This window comes from Trifolium pratense, linkage group LG2, assembly GCF_020283565.1.
Source record: "Trifolium pratense cultivar HEN17-A07 linkage group LG2, ARS_RC_1.1, whole genome shotgun sequence".
Lineage (NCBI taxonomy): Eukaryota > Viridiplantae > Streptophyta > Magnoliopsida > Fabales > Fabaceae > Trifolium > Trifolium pratense.
This window is the reverse complement of record NC_060060.1, coordinates 52906516-52928210: the sequence shown is the minus strand read 5'-3', so window position 1 is coordinate 52928210 and position 21695 is coordinate 52906516. Positions and strand designations below refer to the sequence as shown.

Genomic DNA, 21695 nt, shown 5'->3' with positions numbered 1-21695 from the left:
GTTAATTTAAAATATGCTCACAGCTACTCATAATATTTGTTTGTTCACGCCATTATTTTCTTCACCATCTTCATTGTGAGTGATTTGAGACTACGATTTCCTATTGAATTTATATTTAAAGAAAACAACAACATATAGTATTGATTTTATAAATTATTCCAAAGTGGATTGTTAAAATATTTATAAGGAAAAGGGCTAACATTTTATCAAGTAATCAACTTTCACGTACACAACCTAAAAAAATTCCTCCTATGCATGATAAACTTTATGAAATCAAGAAATATTATACTTTTTGAACATTAGATTTACTCAACAAAAAAAAAATCAAATTTTTTTTTATTGAATAGGAAAAGTAACTAAAAATTGAGTAGTACTAAAAGAAAGACAAACAATAAGATAACATAAGAAACTCATTAAACCAATCGAAAAATACAAAGAAAAACATGTACATCTTTCACATCATTATAGAAGACTACTTTTTTATCTCCACTCTCGCTCTTTGTCTATATCTTTGTATTTGTTGCCTCCACCCGTCGTCTCCATTCCAATCCTTCAATTGTCTCTCCTGAGTCATCTCTTTTATGGTAGTTAATTATTACTTTTCTCTTTAATTACCTTTGTTTTTCATGCACCATTAGTCTCAAACTTTCCTTTTATAATATCAAAAGAAATTAACGTTCTGTCAGGTTTGACTAAAGAAAAAAATATACACATGTCAATCAATTCAACATGAAAATTAAAAATGAAAACTTAACCAATAGTAATCTAATATAAATTTCAATGTTTGATATCACATACTCAACTCTCAAACTTTAAATTCGGGAGAAAAAAATTTGTTCACACCAAAACATTTAAAGTAAAACAAAAAGGTCATCCCAAATACGATTTACATAAAGATTCAAATCAAAATTCAATGAGAAGAATTTGAATAAAAAGAACACTACTGATTTTTATTTTTTGCAAAAGAAAGAAAAGTTATGGTAAGAAAAACAAAATAACAACGTTGAGAAAAACAAATGAATAGTTCAATATAATGAGTTCTTTATAATTAAAAGTAAAAAAATGAATGAAATGATTGCATTATAATTGAAATATCTAATTATATTTTAATATAATTTCCAATTTCTCTTCCCACCATTCCAATGTATACCCGATATAAATATAAACACCACTCATAGACATATATAAATATGAAAGTTTAGAAATAGTATGGTGGAAGATTTAAATTTGAAATTTACTCTAATGAAGAAAATTATTGAATTAGAACAACAATATCACAAAGAAAAAGAAATAATGTCATACATCTTTTCTGTCTACAATTATGACATTTTCTATGTCCTTGTGGAAGTAAATATTTCTTTTGTTAGCCATTTAAAGGAATTGAATTAACAAAAAATAAATAAATGAAATGAGAGACAAATATGGAGTAACCAAAGAAAGAAGAAGACACAGAGAGAAGAAATGAGAGAGTGGGGAAAAAAATAATAGTAAAGTCCTTGCAATTAGTCATGATGAGAGTTGGAAGTCATACATTTCTTCTATCATTGTGAGATTTCTCTCATAGATATGACAACATTACAAAATAACCAATTCCTCTTCCCCTTTATCTTTTTGAATAAGCGAATGTGGGTGTGGTGGTTATACTTCATGTAATTTTTTTTAATAATCAAGTTTACACAATTTACAATTGTCGTTGCCATACATATATACATATACATATGATAAACATTTCACCATTCTTTGCATTAACTTTCATGTGCATATATGTCTTTCATCATTTGCCAACATCGCCCTAACCTCTCCGAATAGTGGGCACGTAGACATATCATTTTTAATAATATTGAAGAAAAATAGGAAGAATGAAGATGTGTAAATAAAATGAATAGAATAAATGGATGGTTTGAAAGTTAAAAAGAGTTGGTTTTGGAAGTTAAAAAAAGTTTAAAAAATAAAAAGTTGGTTTTAGAAGTTATGGTGTGAACAAAAAATACTAAGGGAAGGTATTTATGGTATTTTAAAAAAAGGCTACACCAAAAGAAGTGTTTTCCCTTTATTAATTCAATCAGTATGCTTTGGTAACACATTTTGGGTTAGTTTAGTGATGTTGGCTTGAGACTGTTTTTCATGTGCCTGACCACCCACAAACACTGTTCATAACTTGATGGGGGTGGAAATAATTCAGGCTGCCAACCGGGATCCCAGTTTAATCCCACATGGAGGGGCACTTTACCAACTGTGGTTACCCAAATCCTCTGCTATTGTGCTTTGTTTTTGCTACTGAGTTCTGCCATTTTTTGTTCTGTTTCTCGTGACCCCCCCCCTACTTTTTTTATTTCCACCCCCATCAAGTTATGAACAGTGTTTGTGGGTGGTCAGGCACATGAAAAACAACAGTCTCAAGCCAACATCACTAAACTAACCCAAAATGTGTTACTTGCACTAAGAGTATTATATACAATTTGGAGGTCCACCTCAGAACCATATAACTTGAAAACATTAGTGACAACTCAATTTTTGTTATGATGAAGATAGGAAGATAGCATTTATTAGTACAATATAATTAAGAAATATGATTCGAGAATACTAAGAACCTTATGTACTCTATCTTTCAAATACTATAGTCACTTTTCTAATGTAATACAATATCATTCCCAATTGGTAGTGGGAATGGATTGAACACGTACTTGAACTCCAGGGTACGTGGTTCGATTCTCACGAAAGGCAAAAACTCTACTAGTGAGAGGAGTAGAGAAGATCGTGAGGTGGCAGTGCAGGGACCACCTAAGTTGGTGGGGCCACGAGCTGTTACATTCTCGATACCATGTTAGAATCAGAGATACACAAATAAGAAAAGAGAAAGACGGCTAGAGTTTCAATAGAATATCATTGCATTAACTTAACATTACAAAAAGGTTACTAGAGAATATATAATAAAACTTAATGGACTCTAAACTAACAGGTCCAATAACATAGACTATTATTTTATTATCCAACACTGCTGAGCCTAACTACCTGCGGCATCTTCTCAACAATTAAGCCGAAATCCTCAGGATCCAAATCTAGCACAGATTTGAGCACATTTCTCTTATTGGCAAGCTTATCTTGATTATAAAATGAGAAACTTAATTATATTAAACTAGTTAGTGAATGAGGTATCCAACATCTTCGTAAAGTGATCAACTTAATCATCATCTTTTTTTATTTGCTTGTGATCCTTTAAGAACATACTAACCTATTCTAGAACTCATCCGACTTCACCAAAAGAAAAAATATCATGTAATAATTTATGCCTATACAAAAGTAGAGTGTGTTTATCCAAATATCTACTAGACGCTCATATCGCATTATTGATATCCATATCTTCATTTTAATCTATCAAAATTCAATTTTTTTTTCCAACTTTAAGTTCAATTCACACTGCATAGTAGATATTTGTCAAAAGAAAAATAGATATTTTTGTCATAAAATTATGAAGGCTTCTTAACTTTTTGGTTTCCCTATTTTCACATTTATTTTCACATTTATTGCAATTATGATCGTATAAGTCATAATTTTTTATTGCCTTGAAAGTCATGCAAAAAAGATGAATTTTGGTCTCAAATGCGATATTACATCTTTAGATTCAATGTTAGAGACAATACCACCTTTTATGACGTAGAAAATTATAATTTTTAGAGTACAAAAATGGGTTGTGACGAAAATTGCAACAAATATAAAAATATAGAGACCAAAAAAATTTGATTTTAAAATAAAGAGACCATAGGGTGACAAAAAATGCAATTAAATATTAATTATAAGACGAGAGAGAGAGACATGTTCAACAACATTGTTAATAAATTGACTATTCAAAAATTTCAGAACAAGAAACTTCATATAAAATTATGCTGATAGATGATAATATAGGCGGTGATGACCATAGGGTTTATTTAATTAACTACTATCTAATGGATTTCATAGCAACCTATCATTTTTATTTACTTGAGGGCTAATTTGTTAATCATTTTTATTTACTTGAGGGCTAATTTGTTAATCATTTTCATTTACTTAAGTTTCAATTGACAGTTTATTCCAAATTTTTACCATGACCATAAGATCTAATTGTCAATCACAAATAGTTCAGACTCAGCAAGCAGAAAAAAGAAGCAAGAAGACCGATGATATACGTGGTTCATCACAAGTGGTGTGACCACGGGCAAATGAAGTGTTGTTTTCCACTATTATATGTTATACAATGTACATTGAAGTCTCATAAAAACAACTCCATCCTCTATATCTACACATTGCCTCAGAGGTGCTTATATTCCAGTATGCTTTGGTATTAAAGAACAACATTTGCTTTTGCGGCTACTGTGGAGTAGATGTATGTATTCAACCAGAAAAAAATAACTTGGTTTTCCAAACTGTTTCAAATATTGCGGCTTATCGAATGCGATTCATATGTGAAAATGGCTCTGCTCTCGCTTTTGGTGCAGCTTTGGTGACTACTTCTGGAGTGCCAAAAGCATTCCAAAACCTCAATGTTTCGTCTGCGGCTGCTGTTGCCACTGTGCAACCATCCGGGCTCTGCGCCATATAAAGAACTCTTGAAGTGTGACCATTGAGCTCTCCCATCTTCACCATTGAAGGATATTTCCAAAGTGTTAGTTGATTCTGTGTAAATCCATGAGAGCTGAGCAACTCCCTCTCATTCTTGTTCCACAACAGGGAACATACCTGAGACCCAGTGTCAACTGAGTTCAAGCATGCACCTGTGTGTGTATTCCAAAACTTGATGCTTTGATCGCCACTACCTCCACCAGTAGCTAGCAAATTCCTTTGGAAAGGACACCAAGCAAGTGACCTTACTGCAGATGTATGATCCTCAAGCCTGTGGAGCCACTGTGTTGGGGAACTAGAAGATGCTGTACCTCTATCCCAGATATAAAGTAGATTATCATTCCCACCACTGGCTAATTGTTGACCTGAAGCAGACCATTTCAACCCACAAACTTCTTGCTCATGCCCTCTGTATGTTTCAACAATGGGTGATCTAATTCTTACATCATTATTGATGATTCTACCATCCATCCCTCCAGTTGTTAGTATGCGATTGTTCCATGCCAAAGACCCCACACGCTGCCTATGCCCACCTCTTAAAGTTCTCAACTGTAGAAACATATCAAGAATAACAAACGACATTAGTAAACTAGTAAACAATATAGTTCATATTGTTGAATTTTTTTAAGGATAACTAGACAAGCATAAAAATACCTGCTTATCTGAAGCCGTATCCCACAGATGAACTTCAGAGTTGTTCAAACCAACAGCAATATGACGCCCATCAGGAGCCCAGCTTACGGATGTGATCGGGCCGTTTTCTTCATCCACGGTAACGAGTTCTGAAGTGGAACCGTTTGATGCATCCCACAAATACACTGTGTTTCCAAGTGCTATTGCAAGAACATTGGCACTTCCCCAATCCAATAAATTGAGGTAATAATCATCCACAAGGCCAGGAGCATCCAATGTCCTCTCAGAAGTCTGAAAACCAAACAAATCAATTAGCACAAAATTGCATTATATTGTGGTTTCACACCAAACAAACAACCAAGAATTATGAAAACAATTCAGATCTAATTGAACTTCAAAAAAATTCAAAAATTTCAAATCAAATTGGAGTATATTCATGCAATCAAAGAACTAAAATGAATAACTATAACTAATAATGATATAATATGTAATGCACCTGAGGAATAATTCGCCTGGGCTTGGCGGTTCTGTCTTGTTGATGAATTGATAAAGTAATCTCATGAGGGATCAAATCAACTGGCGTAGGCGGCTTGTTCTTGAAAGCTAGAATCCTGGTCCGGTTCATGTTTAAAGCTTCTGCAAGTAGCTTCCTGTAAGCCTCTCTGGAAGGGGAGCACACAACTGGGTTTTCCTTACCTTTAGCTCCTTCTGTCAGCATGTAGTGAGCAAAATCGAAGTCCATTGCCGATCTATTCGGTATGAATCTGTCCAACTGGTGACAAAACAATCAAACAATAAAGGAATAATCAAATACTTGATTTTTATAAACAAGTTCAGAAAGTAAAGATCTTGTTTATGTGTATCATTTCAAATTCCATTAACAATCTACGAAAAATGTTTTAAAAGTATTCCCAGTTTCTTAATACTTATGTATCCAATTACTGACAAAACCCCCCAATTTGTTTATTAAAATCTGGATTTACAAACCCTAATCGTGAAAGATCTGCACAATTAGATTAGGTTATTTACTTATCCAATTACTGACAAAAGCCCTAAATTTATTTTAGAATTAAAGCCTGAATTTCACATTAAAACCCTAATTATTCCCAGTTTCTTCTATGTATCCAATTACTGACAAAACTCCCCAATTTGTTTATTAAAATCTGGATTTACAAACCCTAATCGTGAAAGATCTGCACAATTAAATTAGATTATTTACTTATCCAATTACTGAGAAAAGCCCTAATTTTATTTTAGAATTAAAGCCAGAATTTCACATTAAAACCCTAATTATGAAAGATTTGAAAAACGGAAAAAAAGTTCTTACATTCTCTCTGGAAGTCTTTCTCCGAAGAGGATAGCGTGATTCAATTTTGACGGCGGGAGAACTCAAAGATCCTGAATCCATTGTTAGATGAAAAAGAAACAAACAATATACAAAATAACAAATGAAAATGAAACAAGAAAGAAATTGAAATAAAGAATATAAGAAAACGAAACCCTGCAAAAGAAATGAATTAGACAAAATAAAAATCAAACTGAATCGGTTATTGCGAGTTGCAACTAGATAGCTTGAGAGAGAGAGATAGAAAGAGAGAGAAGAGAGAGAGATTAGAATGATGTTAGAAATATGCGCGAGAGAAATATGCGCGAGAGAGAGATTATATATATATATAGCATAGAGGAATTGGAGAATTAGGGTTGCAACGGCTATTTCTATTAGATGGGCGTATTAAGAAAACTCTTACCAAAGATTTCACCAGCAAAGCAACGGTAAGTCGAGTCAACAATTATATTATTTCTGTATTTATATTTAGTCAAAAAAAAAGTTTTATATTATTTCTGTACGTTTTAGTTATACCAATAAAAATGTTAAGGGTCCGTTTGTTACATATTAAAAAAAAATAGTAATTTTGATGTAAAATAATTTAGAGATTAGTTTTTAGAAATTTTTAGAAAAGTTGAATTTACTTTGTGTTTGTTTATTATAATAAATATCACTTTTTTTAAATAAAATAATCTTTAGTTTGTTTGGATACAACTTATAAAAGTGATTTTTTTAATTACAAATAACTTTTTTATTTTAAGATTTTTTTTTCTCTCTCCTCTAAAAAAAATCTATTATTTTATAAACTACTCTTAGAGGCCGTTTGTTAAAGCTTATTTTAGAAAAAAAATCACTTTTTTTATAAAAATAATCACTTTTAATTGTTTTGCGTCTGTTTGTTACAGATTTTTAAAATAATCAGAAGCTAAAAATAATCAGAAAACAACTAAAAATGATAAGCTACTAAGAGTAGCTTATAAAATAATAGATTTTTTTAGAGGAGAGAGAAAATAAATGTTAAAAGGAGAAAATTGTTTGTAATTAAAAAATCACTTTTATAAGTTGTATCCAAGCAAACTAAAGATTATTTTATTTAAAAAAATGATTTTTATTATAATAAACAAACACAGAGTAATTTCAACTTTTCTAAAAATTTCTAAAATCTAATCTCTAAATTATTTTAGATCAAAATCACTATTTTTTTTAATCCGTAACAAACGCACCCTTAGTAGCTTATCATTTTTAGCTGTTTTCTGATTATTTTTAGCTTCTGATTATTTTTAAAATCTATAACAAACAGATGCAAAACAATTAAAAGTGATTATTTTTATAAAAAAAGTGATTTTTTTTTCTAAAATAAGCTATAACAAACAGGCTCTAAATCAATTATGTCGGACTTTATAATTGAGGTTTGAATTTCAATTTTCTTATTTGTGTGCGAGTTTATAATGACTTTGTCATTTCGTCTATCTACTAAAAGAAAAACTATATTAATTTTTTTTTACAACAAAATTATATTAATTTATGATCCTTAAGAATTTTATTTAGTTAATTTCTTATGCATAAGCTGTTTGCATACTCTAAAAAATAAGTTAATCCAAACGTGCCCTTAGTATATTACTCTCTTTTTTTAGCGAATAAATTATTACTTTGTTGTTAATTTAGGGAATATATTGAATTAGGATTTTGAGAAACTATTTTGGTAAAAAATTCTTAAAGATTTTGAAAGATAATATGGACTTTGTGATATTCTTAAAAATTGCTTTAAAAAGACTTTTTTACAAAAATAATTGTTAATACAGGATTTCAACAAAGTTATTCCACAAATTTGTAAGATTTCAAGAGTTCAATGAATTTTTTATAGAAAAAAATGATAAGAGTAAATTCAAAAAATGATAAATAAATTATAAAACATTTCGGCATAACTTTGAATTATTAGGGTCTCTATTCGAAAATCGGAGGATTAGTACAAAATAAAAAATAAAAGAAATGTAAATTTTAAATAGTAGTAGTGATAATAATAATAATAATAATAATAATAATTACCTTTAAAAATAAATAAATAAATAATAGTAATAATTAGTCAAAAAAATTAATTGAGAAAAAGAGGAGGAATGTTAAAAAAAATTAATTTTGAAAAGGAGTAGTAAGGTTATTTGAAGAAAATGAGCATATATATGTGCTTGTAAAAAAATAAAAAGGAAATGAAACATATACCAGTTCCCTCAAACTTGTATTATTTTTCTTCACATCCATAGACAAAAAGAAAAAGAATTGGAAGTGAGAGAGAATGTGATGAACCCCAAAAGCGAAGCAACACATGTGCTTTATTGATAAATATTTCGTTTCCTTTTTATTTTTTTCTATCTTTTACACTAATGTTGATGTGTCAACCTAAGAAATCTAGCTTATAGTTTTTTTCCGGATGCTATTTCAAGTAGCGTTTGATCTTATAACTTATAGTTTCTTACACTTTATTCCACTTTTACCCTTTAATTTAATAACTACACACTCTAAAAAAAACTACCCACTATCAATTATGTCATTTTATATTTATTATTATTATTATTATTATTATTATTATTATTATTATTATTATTTTCTCTCTTGTAACAAAAAAATATATATTTATTTATCACTTTAAAAACTAATTTTACCAAACACTTTAATTTCAATTAGCTAGCTTTTCTGCTATAAGCTAACTTTTCAGCTATCAGCTAGCTTATATCTTATTTTTACCAAACAGACCCTACATGTTTTTAAGTAAGAAAATGAAGATACGAAGAAATTAATGAACATATTCATAAAAATTATGAATTTTATTTATTTAATTTTAATAAAAACACATTTTTAAAAATAAGAGAAAATAACCCCGGAGATCCCAACCGGATCATCCCACTTAGGCACTGTTTGGTAGGAGAGAAAAAGAGAAGAGAGGAATAAAAACACGAAAATCAATGCATGTACTTGGACTAAAAACACGAAAACAAATAAAATTGGTTTCCTTGTTTTTATTTCTCTCTTCTCTTTTTCTCTCCTACCAAACACACCATAATGGTTTGCCACCGAGCTACTTGGGCTCTGTTTGGTAAAAAATAGCGGATAACTGATAATAAGCAAGCTTATAGCGGATGAGCTTATAGTGGATAACTTATAAGCTAGCTTTCAGCTTATAAGAAATAAGATAGCTGATTAAATTTGTAGTGATCGGTAAAATTAACAGTTGAACTAGCTTATAAAAATGAAATGACATAAAAAAAATATGTTTAATTAATATTTAATTTTTTCAAGTAATATGATAGAGGTAAAATTGAAAGAAAATATGATAAGCTATAAGCTCATAATCTATTTAAAATAGCCTTTGAAAAATAAGCTATAAGTTAATAATCTCTTTTCTAAAATTTTTTACCGAACAGAGCTTATGACATATAATTATAAGCTATAAGCTTCCTTCAAAAATAAAAAAAATATAAGCTCTCCGTCTCAACCACCCGTCCTCCGTCTCAACCACCCGCCCTCCGTATTGGTTCGAAAATTTCTCACTCTCCCTTCCCCTTAAATTGTTTCTTGTCTTAATCTACTAATAAAATAAGAATGGAATCAATGAATGATATTAACATGATTATGTTATATTCAGATTTGTCAAATTAGTTGGAATGGTGGGCGGAGGTATAATCAAGCTGAAGACATGGCAGCAGGCGGCGGTGGCATTGGGTTCGGCAGTTGGAGCACTTTTGGATCCACGGAGAGCTGATTTGATAGCTGCTCTTGGTGAAACAACTGGAAAACCTGCGTTTGAAAGAGTTCTTCAAAGGATGAAATCTTCCCCTGAAGGAAGGGTCAGTAATCATTTTCTACTTCCTTTTTTTGTTAGTTATTTTCATGTTTTTTTATTCTTCAATTCACATGTTTGTTTGCATTGTTCTATGTGTTAAGAGTCCGACATTAGATAAGATATGAGTTTGTTAGTGGGAGACATCCCTCGTCTTAGAAGTTGGTTTTATAGGGTTGAATTAATTTCAACATTTTAAGATGGTACCAGAGTATAGACAAAATTTGTTGGATTACTGATAACTGCTGCTATCAGGCCATTTGGGTCCTTAGGTTTTAGAGTATCAGAGTATGCACACCTTGATTTTATGCCAACCAATGTGCAGTTAATGCACTTTTGACAAATTTAAATTTTTGCATTAATTAAAGGCCTCTTCAGATTAAAGGGTTTATAAATAATAGTTGTCGCTAAACATGATTCTCATTGGTATCTCTGAAATAAATTTGCATTCTCTGTTAAACAGCCAATACCAATGCATTTTCTTTCATAATCTTGTTTAATTATATAGGCTGTACTGTTGGAGCGCCCTCGCGTTGTATCTGCAAATGTAGGACATGCTTGGGACCTGCCAGAAAATACATTCGGTGCTGCCTATGCTAAATTTATGGGATCCAGGAACTTTTCCCCAGATGATCGACCTCCTGTGCGGTTCATGGATACTGATGAACTAGCCTATGTTGCTATGCGAGCTCGTGAAGTCCATGACTTCTGGCATACTCTTTTTGGCCTTCCTACTAACTTGATTGGGGAGTCAGCTCTGAAGGTAATCGAGTTTGAACAGATGTATCTTCCTATGTGCCTGTTGTCTGTTGTAGGGGGCACTGCAAGATTCAGCGAAAAACAGAGAAAATTGTTTTATCAGCACTACTTCCCCTGGGCTGTTCGCGCTGGCACACAGTGCACTGATCTCATGTGTGTATATTATGAGCAGCATTTTCATGAAGATTTGGAAGATGTTCGCAGAAAACTGGGAATTGTTCCTGTTCCTGCTGTTCCTTAACGGAATGCTTTCAGAGCTGATTAGTTGTATTTATTTTTCTGGTTTAGCTAGTGGTAGAATAGTATTACAATAGAAATTTGGAATACTAGTATTTTGTTTTAAGGTTTACAATTTTGATTTTGAAATAGAAAGAAAGTTTATGGTGCTGATCAATAGCTATAACTCTGCTCCATCTGGTTTTTACCAAAGCTCTGCAGAACAAAATTTGCCATGATTGTCTTAGTATTCTACTATTTGTGTTAATATTTCTTTTTGTAACACGGTTTCAATAGATGCATACTCCAGTCTGTTAATGGCAGAGTAGAGAATCTATTATCTATTATCTATCTATCTATCTATCTATCTATCTATCTATCTATCTATCTATCTATCTATCTATCTATTATTTATATATTTATAAGTTTCTCTTTCATGATCTTTCTCCTAAGTGGCAACCTCTCCTTAATCTATGTAATAGGTGGCACTCTTATGGTTGGACATTTCCTATGTGGCAAATGCTTAAGAGTTCTTTCTTATGAATTCTTTCACAAGACAAATTAGCATTTAATTCTTCCACAAGACAAATTAGCATTTAATGCACTTAGAATTTGAATTAGAATGTTCTATTACCTATAAATATATAACATTCATGTCGGATTTTTATTCTAAATAATTCTAAATAATTGTATACGGTAAAAAATAAATTTCTTTTTCTGAATAATTGTATAGTATTATTGTCAAAAAAATAATTAAATGTATAGTAATATTTAATCGTATGATATTTTGAATTTTTTGGTACAAATTGTATATGATATTTTGAATTAGTTGTCAATTGCATAATAATTAATACATGTTTTTCGGATGAAAGACACATTATAAAGGTCATAATTTTATTCTAAATAATTGTATATAATAAAAAATAATATTTCTATTTTGTATAATTGTATACTATTATTGCACTGAAAGAAACAATAAACATATAATTTTTTTGGTAATTAATAGTCATAATAATACTTTCTGTAGCAAAAAAAATAGTAATCATAATAATAATAATAATTTTATATACACGTTTTTTTTCTTCTGATAGTAATAATAATTTGTCAGTGGAATAATATTAATTTAATTTAATAGTAAATTGATGGACATTCTATGATGAATTCTGCCATCATATGTCAAGGTGCAGATTGATACACGTTTTTTTGTTGATTGATTTCTGCCATCACACATTGAACTTCAAATAAGCCCTAAATTGATGGACATTCTATTTCCATTCACTTCAATCTTCATGGTTGACCTCATTAATATTTCCCATGATTTTCGATTGTGAATACCTGCACCATATTAAATCAAATATTCAATCAATGACACCATAAATAGTTGACTTCTAATTCTGGCAGATACTTTTGAAATTAAATTTTAGCGCCAAAAAGAGTGCCACCTCGCATTTATCATAATCCATGTGGCAATTTGTGAGAACATCTTTTCCTATGTGGCAACTTTTGAGAAGATCTTCAATAAAAATTATGTGTGGTACTCATATAAGGAATGTTCTTTTCTTTGGTGTCCTTCTCAATCAAAATTTAATGCTAATTCAAAAATAATTATTCAAAAGGAAACAATTGAATACATTTTAATTTTTTTTAATAACATTACCAATTCTCTTTAATTTCTCTTTACAATCATTATGAATTATTCTTATTATATATTTTTTTGACCAATCCATTTTTATAATCTTTTTATTCACATTTGATTTTTTTCATAAAAATTAAAATTCGAAATTTACTTTTAAATAAAAAAAATAATGTTTATTTTTCAATAATATTTAAATGATGTTGTAAATAACATAAAACGTATCCATTTCAAACAAATAAAATAAAATAAATTAATATAATTAATATAATATTATAATATTATAATATCATAATATTAATAAGGCATAATCCTATGGACATAAGAAAAAACGAAAATAATTAATATGTGATTGAATGGTACATTATTGTTCATTTGTGGCTTTCAATTTGTGTGATTTTGTTTCTAATTTCAAATTCAATTGTATAAATTGATGAGTATTAATCCACAATTACTTTTTTAGGTTTACAGCATGCATAAAATAAGGGGGTAATTATTTTGGGGGTAATTATTTTGATCTCTTATATTTTTAGCTATAAATAGTGCTCTTGATTCTCACACATCTCACACCAATTTTGAATCACGGTTGAGTTTTTCAAAAGTTTTCTTTAAATTCTATTTTTTTTTCTCTTTGGGTCGTTGCCATTTTGTTGATAGTGTGTTTCTGAAGTTGTTGCAAAGTTATCAATATTAAGAACAGTTTCGTTATAATTTGTAATTTGCTTCATATTATTTTTAATTGTTATTGTAGTGAGTTAGTCATTTAATTTGTTGGTTTCAGAATCATGTAAAAGGTTCATAATATTCCTTATTATGCTATCTATTAAGAAGTTCGCTAGATCATTAGTTCTACATAAGTATTCGCTATTTTTAAGCGAAAGATAATATATTGAGGAAAATCCTAATATGAACTGAACCTAAAGATAATATTCACTATTTTGAGTACATTTTAATAATATATTGAGGACACGTAGAGGCAAGAGTAATTCTCTTATTCATTAATTCTATAAAAAAAAAGCTCTCTAATTTATTTCAACGAGAAAAAAAATAGGATTTTGCCGTCAATTAGGGAAAAGTATGGATTTGTTCCTTAAAATTCAATCACACAGGGTATTAGAGTATTTCAATTATTTTATTCCTTAAATTCAAACCATGAATTATATCGGACTGAGTTTCACAGGGACACATATCCATAAAATTAACAACTCAGTTATTATGGTCAAGTAAAATGTTGGAAAATGTTAAATTTTGAGAAATGGTAGTATAAAATTAACAGGGACTGAGTTGTTAAATTTTATGGTCAAGTAAAATATAGGAAATAAATGTTGATTTGAGAAGATGTTCATAATTTTGGTTGATTTTGATCTTATCCTCTTAATCTATTGTAATTATTATTTCCCAAATCAACATTTATTTCCTACATTTTACTTGACCTTTGGCTAATTTGGAAATTCAATCATTTCTCAATTATTTATAAATCGTATTTAATGCACCTATTAAAAATTAAAAATAAATTAAAAAGGAAATAACTCAAATTCAAATATACATGGTGATTTGTACCAAATAAAATAGCATTATGTGGGGGTTATTGATAAAAAAAAACCTACATGGAAGTATTAAGCAAAGAATATCTTTTTCTGTATATTCGAACATTTCACCGTGTTTATCTGTATATTTGTTCATTATATTTTTCGTATAGCAAAATAAGTGTAAAATGTGCTAAAAGAAATTGAATTTATCAAAATAATAAATACATCTTGATTTACATAAAACATAAAATGTACAATAATATATTAACAAAAAAAAGAAAGTATGTTGACCTTCATCTACGAAATAATATAGAATTTAATTATTTAATTTTTTTATGATGTTATAACATGTGAGTTGGGAACGGAGAGTCGAGTATCACTATCACTCTCTATTCAGTCATTCCTCTCTTAAATATTCAAAATTTGTATCATTTATCATATTTAAATAAATTATTACATTAAATATAAAATTAATTTTACAAATAATTAAAAAAAATAAAAAAAAATTAAAATTTTAATAATTCATATTTTTAATGCGTCAATAAAATGATCTTATATTTTTCATTGAGCATTAACCCGTGCGAATGCACGGGTAAGTTATACTAGTATTATATTATTTGGGACCTTTGATCAAAGGAATTTGTACACTTGGCAATCACACAATGCTCCTCTTCTCTTAGAGCATCTCCAACAAGGGTATTTAAGAGAGTTTCACATACTAATGATACGATACCTTAACTTTTTTATCATTGGAGTTCCATGACGTGACACAGAGGGTATCAAAATTGATGATACCGGTATCTTAAATAAGGTACTGTATCATCAATTTAATGTTATTATTATGTTTATTTTTGTATCTAAATTCAATTTAATAGCTTCCATATATGTCAAAACATTATCGTTTGTCATTAATGTATGATAATAAAAAAAATGATATCACCATTGGAGTAAAATATGCATAAGTTGCATAAATATTACATGACATTATAGGGACCACTTGTTAGTAATGTATGATACTCAAAATGGTATCACCATTGAATATGTTGTTATGCTTTTCACAATAAATTCACTTAAGCAATTTGATCACTTTCATAATTTCCATAATTGTCCATTTGACTTTGGTTTAGCAAATTCATATCAGACTTTATTTTCTCGGTCTTAGGGTCAATTAATTTTAATTCTTTTAAATTTTTATATTATTATTGTTTCAATTTTAATTATTTTTAAAGCCAGTTATATATTTATTTCGTACACAACAATTTTTGTTTTTAAAATAAGTTCCTAATCCTATAGGGTCACGTAGAAAAATATAAGTGCCTCATATGCCGGTTATAATTTTATATATATAAAATTATACCTTATATATTAGAATGAAATATACCTTATTTAATAACATGTTTTTAAAAATAAAAATGGAATTAATATATTTGTCTTTAATGGGTATAATTGCATATTAAAGATAAAATTACTCATATGTCCTTTTTTTCTCTCTCTATATATATCATTTTTGTGTGAACATTACAACTCATAGTTTTTCGACTCTTTTCTCTTTAGTTGTTTTCGTTTTATGTGATTTTTTCTCCAACTTCTTATTCTTTATTTTGTTCTTCTTTTATCTTTTAATGATTTTCTCTACTTTATTTTTTTAAGAAAGCTTTGGAGAGAAGATTTAAATGTGTCTTTTTGATCTCAAGAATGCTTTGAAATGTGTCACGGAATCGAAAACAACAATTATTGATGAATAATTTTGTAATGACATATGTAGACTTTTAAAATTGATACGTATTACTATTATCTAATTGTACTCTTTATCAATTTGTTTCACATTTTTTTATTCATCAATATCATGTGTAATAGATCAATATTATTTATTTGTAGAAGAAAGTGTAGATTTGTTACATTAACTTGATTATTTTTTGTTTCAACAATTAGTGATTACTATATATTTTGATCAACACATTATCTTAAGTGGGTTTGTTTTATGTGGATTATCATAATTGAGTTTGGAAAAAGTGCAATTTTTACCCTTACGTACAGTTGCATTTGAACAATCAACTCATTAACAATGATTTATCACTCTTATGTTTTGATCGCTTTTTTTATGATTTATTATCACTCTTATGCTTGATTCAAGATAAAGTCTGAATGGCTTCCATATAGTATTTTTTTTTGGTTACAGCTTCCATATAGTATTTTAATAGTCACACAACATCAACGTAGTTATTTGATTTTTATTTTTTTATAAATGATAAAATTGAACTACAAGTTTTAAATTAAAAACACAATATAAATAATGAATTTTATAAAAACAAATTCGTATATATATTATTTCTATGTCAAGTTTCTAAATTTATTTTCGTATAATAGAAAGTATGATTTATAAAATATAATAATTTTGTATAAATTATTTCTATTTTAAATAAAAGAAAATCTATTTTTTATATTATTTGGGACTTTTTTTTCAAAGAAACTGTACATTGCATTGTGAAAACAATTATCTTCTCATGTGATTTTGGCAATTAATTCTCATATATCTCATCTTCACTAACAACATTCTTGACTATTCATACTCACGATGAGTTGGCGTTTCATCACTAGCATTTCTTTCTCACATTGATTATCTCGTATTACTCACTTTACTCATTAAGCAATACACCTCACAATTAGTACCACAATATCTCATATCATTATTTGTAATTATTTACAATTATTTACATTTATTACTTTATATTTCCTGGATGTACATTACATTCTATATATACGTGTATTCCATGTCAATGAAAATCATCAAAGTCTATTTCTTTATATTTGGTTGGTATTTTCTTCATCTTACTCAAGTTATTCTGTAACCATTTTTTCATTTTTTTTCATTTTTTTCTTCAGCTAACATTCAAAGGTACTTTCTTCATCTCTTTTGTGTGAATAATATATATGATGTTCATTTTCATCGGATTCTTTGTTGGCTTATTTGTACCACTGTTTTTAAAATTATTTTGATGGTCCTTAGAATGTTCAATTCAATGATTTAAAAATTGAAGGAGCTAGCATGTTAATAGCAACTGACCTAATGATGACCCAGGATGGTGACTATGGCCGCTCCTATGTTGTACGGGTACTCCGTTTAGACAGAGTACCGGTACCGGGTACGTACCGGGTATCGGGTACGTACCAGGTACCGGTACGCGTATGGTACTCCCATGGTACGTATCCTCAAAGTACTGAGGTTTTTTTTTTTGTTTTTTCATGCGGGTATACACGTGGTACTTTCGCGGTACGCGCGTGATATTCTCAGGGTATACACGTGGTACATATTTCATCAAAATCTATTCTCATTTTTTTTTGTAACACTTTCCAATCCCATTACTTTTTTATTTGTTTATTTTTTTTAATAAAAATTCACTTTAGTTTAAAATTAGAATCGATCCAGTCTCCTCCGTTTTTATTTATTTTTAAAAGTAGAGCGGCATAGTCTTACTACTTCTCCTAATTTCCTAAACGTGTAAACTACAATATAACTACTTTTAAAGTTTCCTATTTTTTATGTTTAATTATTTGCTTTAAGAATATAATTTTATTATTTTAACTATATAGGGGAGGATGTCGATTCCTCCATTCCCAAATTCTTTCACTCATTTTCGTTTTGGGTTGTGGAATTTTTCTTAAGGAAAATGAAATCTATTGATCATAACATGTTTAATAACCTCTTAACAAGTTGTATGAACGAATTTGTGGAGTTTTAAATGGGAATTTGTAGATGTTTTGTCAAGAACTTTGTGTTTGATGAGTTTGTATATGAATGTGTCAAAATCCATGAAATAAGTGATTATTGATGTTAATAAGTTGCTTTTTAAGTGCTTTTGAACATGTATAAACATATTCTAAGTGTGGTATGTTTTATGAAGTTGAAATAAGTGATTTTGGGTCAAAATAAGTGTTTTTATGCTCAAAATCGCGTTCTGACAGATCTGGACTGATCCCCTGCGCCTGGGCGTAGCTTTTCTGCGCCTAGCGCAATATTTTCGGAAAAATCTGCTGGTTCCTGCGTCTGGGCGCAGCTCGGTCAAATTTATGCGTTGACCGTTGACTTTTGTTAACTTTTGATGGTTTATGCACCCGAAACCTATTTTGCTCAGGTTTTCGTGTAGAATCTGATTTCGGAGTTTGTTTTGTGAGATAATGCATGCTTAATACAATTGACTTATATTATTAGTAATGTGTTAAAATTTGAGTAAATGCATTATTAGTAATAAAGAAGTAATGTTGGATAGTACATTAGTAAAGGAATAAATTAATGCTAATTAAAATGATTGTGTGAGAGTATTCATGAAAACATACATGCATTAATGAATTATATTAGGGATATTGGATAACCCAATAAAGAAGGATATCAGATTATATTTATCCGATAAAGAAGTATATTAGAGGTGAGATACTCTAATAAAGAATATGATACCACATGCATTAGATATGTCTCGGGTGACATAGCATGAGTTGTGGCATTAGATTGTATTAGGATTATGTATACATTACGTGATAATTGGTGTGTGACATATATCTGGAACTTGTGATGAATTGTCTATACTTGCTAAATGATGTGTTGATTACAATTATATGGTAATCTATAATTGATTGAAGTGTTAGATGTTTTATTAACTCTAAAAGATACTTCTATGTGTTGATGCCTAATAATCTTATAATTGAACTAAGATTGAGAATGTATGCTTGTGATGCTTTGTTGTTTATAAATGATGTTTTGATTACAATTATCTTGTAATCTATTATTGAATGAAGATATTAATGTATATTTGTGAGTTAGAATATGCATGATAATAATGATGAAGTGTGAGTATATTTCCCACACTAGTATGTTGATGTTTATGTTATCTAACTCTCTGTTTTGTGTATTTGACTGGTTTGGGACCAGACCCACAGGTTATGCGTTTTTAGCTGTTCAAGTGTTGGTGAAGCTCCGCTCTGATTGTGACACGGGAAAGGGGTGTACTTAGTGTATAGAGTCTTTATGACTTATTGTATTTATTTGAAAAAATGTATCTTTTCATAAAGAGGATTTAAGTTGTATAAACACAGTTTTACTAAATACATTAATATTATTTTTGTAATGAGGAGTGTAATACCTTGAACCAATATCTTATAAATAAATTGTGATTTTCCGTTGCGTACCTTGAGATTTTTTTTTATAAAGGTATAATTACTTAAATAATGGGTTTGGGTGTTACAATTGGTTTCAGAGCCCCGTTGTCTTCAGACTGTGTGGGTTATGTGTCGATCAGAGCAGGTCTGTGCAGTCAGACCAAGTGAGTATTGTTTGTCAGTCGTGTTTGTCTAACAATTTTGTTGTGTTTGTTTTGTGAAATCACTTATGTTGTTCGTTCAGGAACTATGAGTGGTGCGAATTGGATTAATTGATCCATTCTTTTGTTGTGTAATGGTGTAAGTGCTATACATCTATGTTTATTACATTTTTGCCCATTTTTGTTGTTTTTTCCACTTTTCTTGCTTCTGAGTCTTGTAACTTCACTTTTCCAGGTATTTACTTGCTTTTGGGTTTCAATTACTATTAAAATTATCCTAATTTACTACTAAAAACATCATATAATTGGTTGTCATCACTAGCGAAGACAGCACCAGCAAAGACACATTTCAATCCAATGGATAAAGTCACAGAGAAAGTGAAAATTAGGAGGAAAAAGTATCAGATAGGATGCTTCTTCTCATGATAATAGTAAGTTGAACAACATGCTGCAAACAAAATTAAATTAATTAATTAATTAATAGGAACAACAAGAGTGTTATAAAAACAACAAAGCAAAAAAGTATATGAAATTGAAAGAGAAGGAAAAATATTAATTTGTGTCACAATGGTTGTTCGGTCCGTTTCAATTATCAAAAGATAGAATTTTAGTGACCCACATCCGTATGTTTGCAACCGGTCATCCGCAATCGTCTGTATGCAACCGATCATGTCTGATCTTTTTACAGTTGTTGACCTGAGACACAATCTGCTCCTAGTTTGAGTCAGATCGTGAGTTCGTGCTGAACCCTAGCTAGGAAAAGTGACATAATTTTCGCAGGGTAAAAAAATAAATCAATTATTTATATTAAAAAACTAGTTTTACAAACATAACAAAACAAAAGAAGAAGCAATGGTGTTGAGAAATCGTGTCTCCACACACCGATTTCTCTTGGGCTTTTAAAATGGAAATTATGAAAATTTGGTAATAAGGTAATCGTTTTTCTAGGTAGCAACTTCTAAGGGTGAAAATTAAATCACTGCAAAACCATGGTACTTTGGTACATAGTAGAAAAAGGATGATAGTTTGGTATTTAATTTTATTTTTTTACGGTAGGCTATTGTAGTAAAAAAGCCAACTTTTAAAACTGTGCTATTGTAGTAAAAAAGCCAACTTTGGATTGACACTGTATCTGATTCAGTTATTTGAATGTATTGACCGCGTCTCAAGATGTTTTCTCTTTAGGCCTTCAATGGTTTTTTTTTTCCTCTGGATTTTATTTTTTTGCCCTATAATAAAAATTTCGGTTTCTGTTAACCGAATTTTTCATGAATTTGAAGTAGAAAAAACTTCGGTTTCTGCGAACCGAAGTTTTTATCAAGGCAAAATTGGAATATTTTGGGTATAAAAGATACATGGGAGGCCTAAAGAGAAAACATCGCGTCTCACTTTGAGCAGTTTAAAGCAGTTGAACTATGACTTTGAGGTCTCGTCGGTTCAATAACATCGCCTTATTCCTTTCATGAACACCATTAGAGAGCTTTGTTTCTTACAGATCTTCCAAGAAATGAGACTATGAAGAGTATGGACTAATATATATGTGCTTGGCCAGTTTATGTAAATAATCCTCATTATTGTTAGACAAACTCACTTCTAGTGTCACACAAGTCCCACCACCCTCTATATATAATTCTTTCACATGCAACCTGTGAAACACGGACGTTTCTCATATTAGACGTATCCCGGTGTCGGACATTGACACAATACTGACACTTATAATTACATTAAATTGTGTCATTTCTTAAATTATTATTGGTGTCGACGTGTTAGTGTCCGTGTCGTGTCTGGTGTTCGTGTATGTGCGTCATAGCATGCAACTACTGAAAGATATGAAAGAAAATGGTTTCAACAGCACTTG

General features: G+C 29.7%; 2 protein-coding genes across 2 annotated transcripts; one reads left to right on the top strand and one right to left on the bottom strand.

Annotated features, from left to right (window-relative positions):
- Positions 1-4039: 4039 nt before the first annotated feature.
- Positions 4040-6910, bottom strand: LOC123908348 (cell division cycle 20.1, cofactor of APC complex-like). The gene is made up of 4 exons (XM_045958978.1): positions 6557-6910; positions 5726-6001; positions 5251-5520; positions 4040-5145 (listed from the first exon to the last, which is right to left on the bottom strand). The coding sequence occupies exons 1-4, from the start codon at positions 6635-6637 to the stop codon at positions 4420-4422; spliced, it is 1353 nt and encodes a 450-aa protein (XP_045814934.1). The 5' UTR covers positions 6638-6910; the 3' UTR covers positions 4040-4419.
- Positions 6911-10117: 3207 nt separating this feature from the next.
- On the top strand, positions 10118-11550 carry LOC123908635 (ubiquinone biosynthesis protein COQ4 homolog, mitochondrial-like). Its single transcript, XM_045959329.1, has 2 exons — positions 10118-10395; positions 10897-11550. The coding sequence occupies exons 1-2, from the start codon at positions 10213-10215 to the stop codon at positions 11386-11388; spliced, it is 675 nt and encodes a 224-aa protein (XP_045815285.1). The 5' UTR covers positions 10118-10212; the 3' UTR covers positions 11389-11550.
- The last annotated feature ends 10145 nt before the right edge of the window (positions 11551-21695 follow it).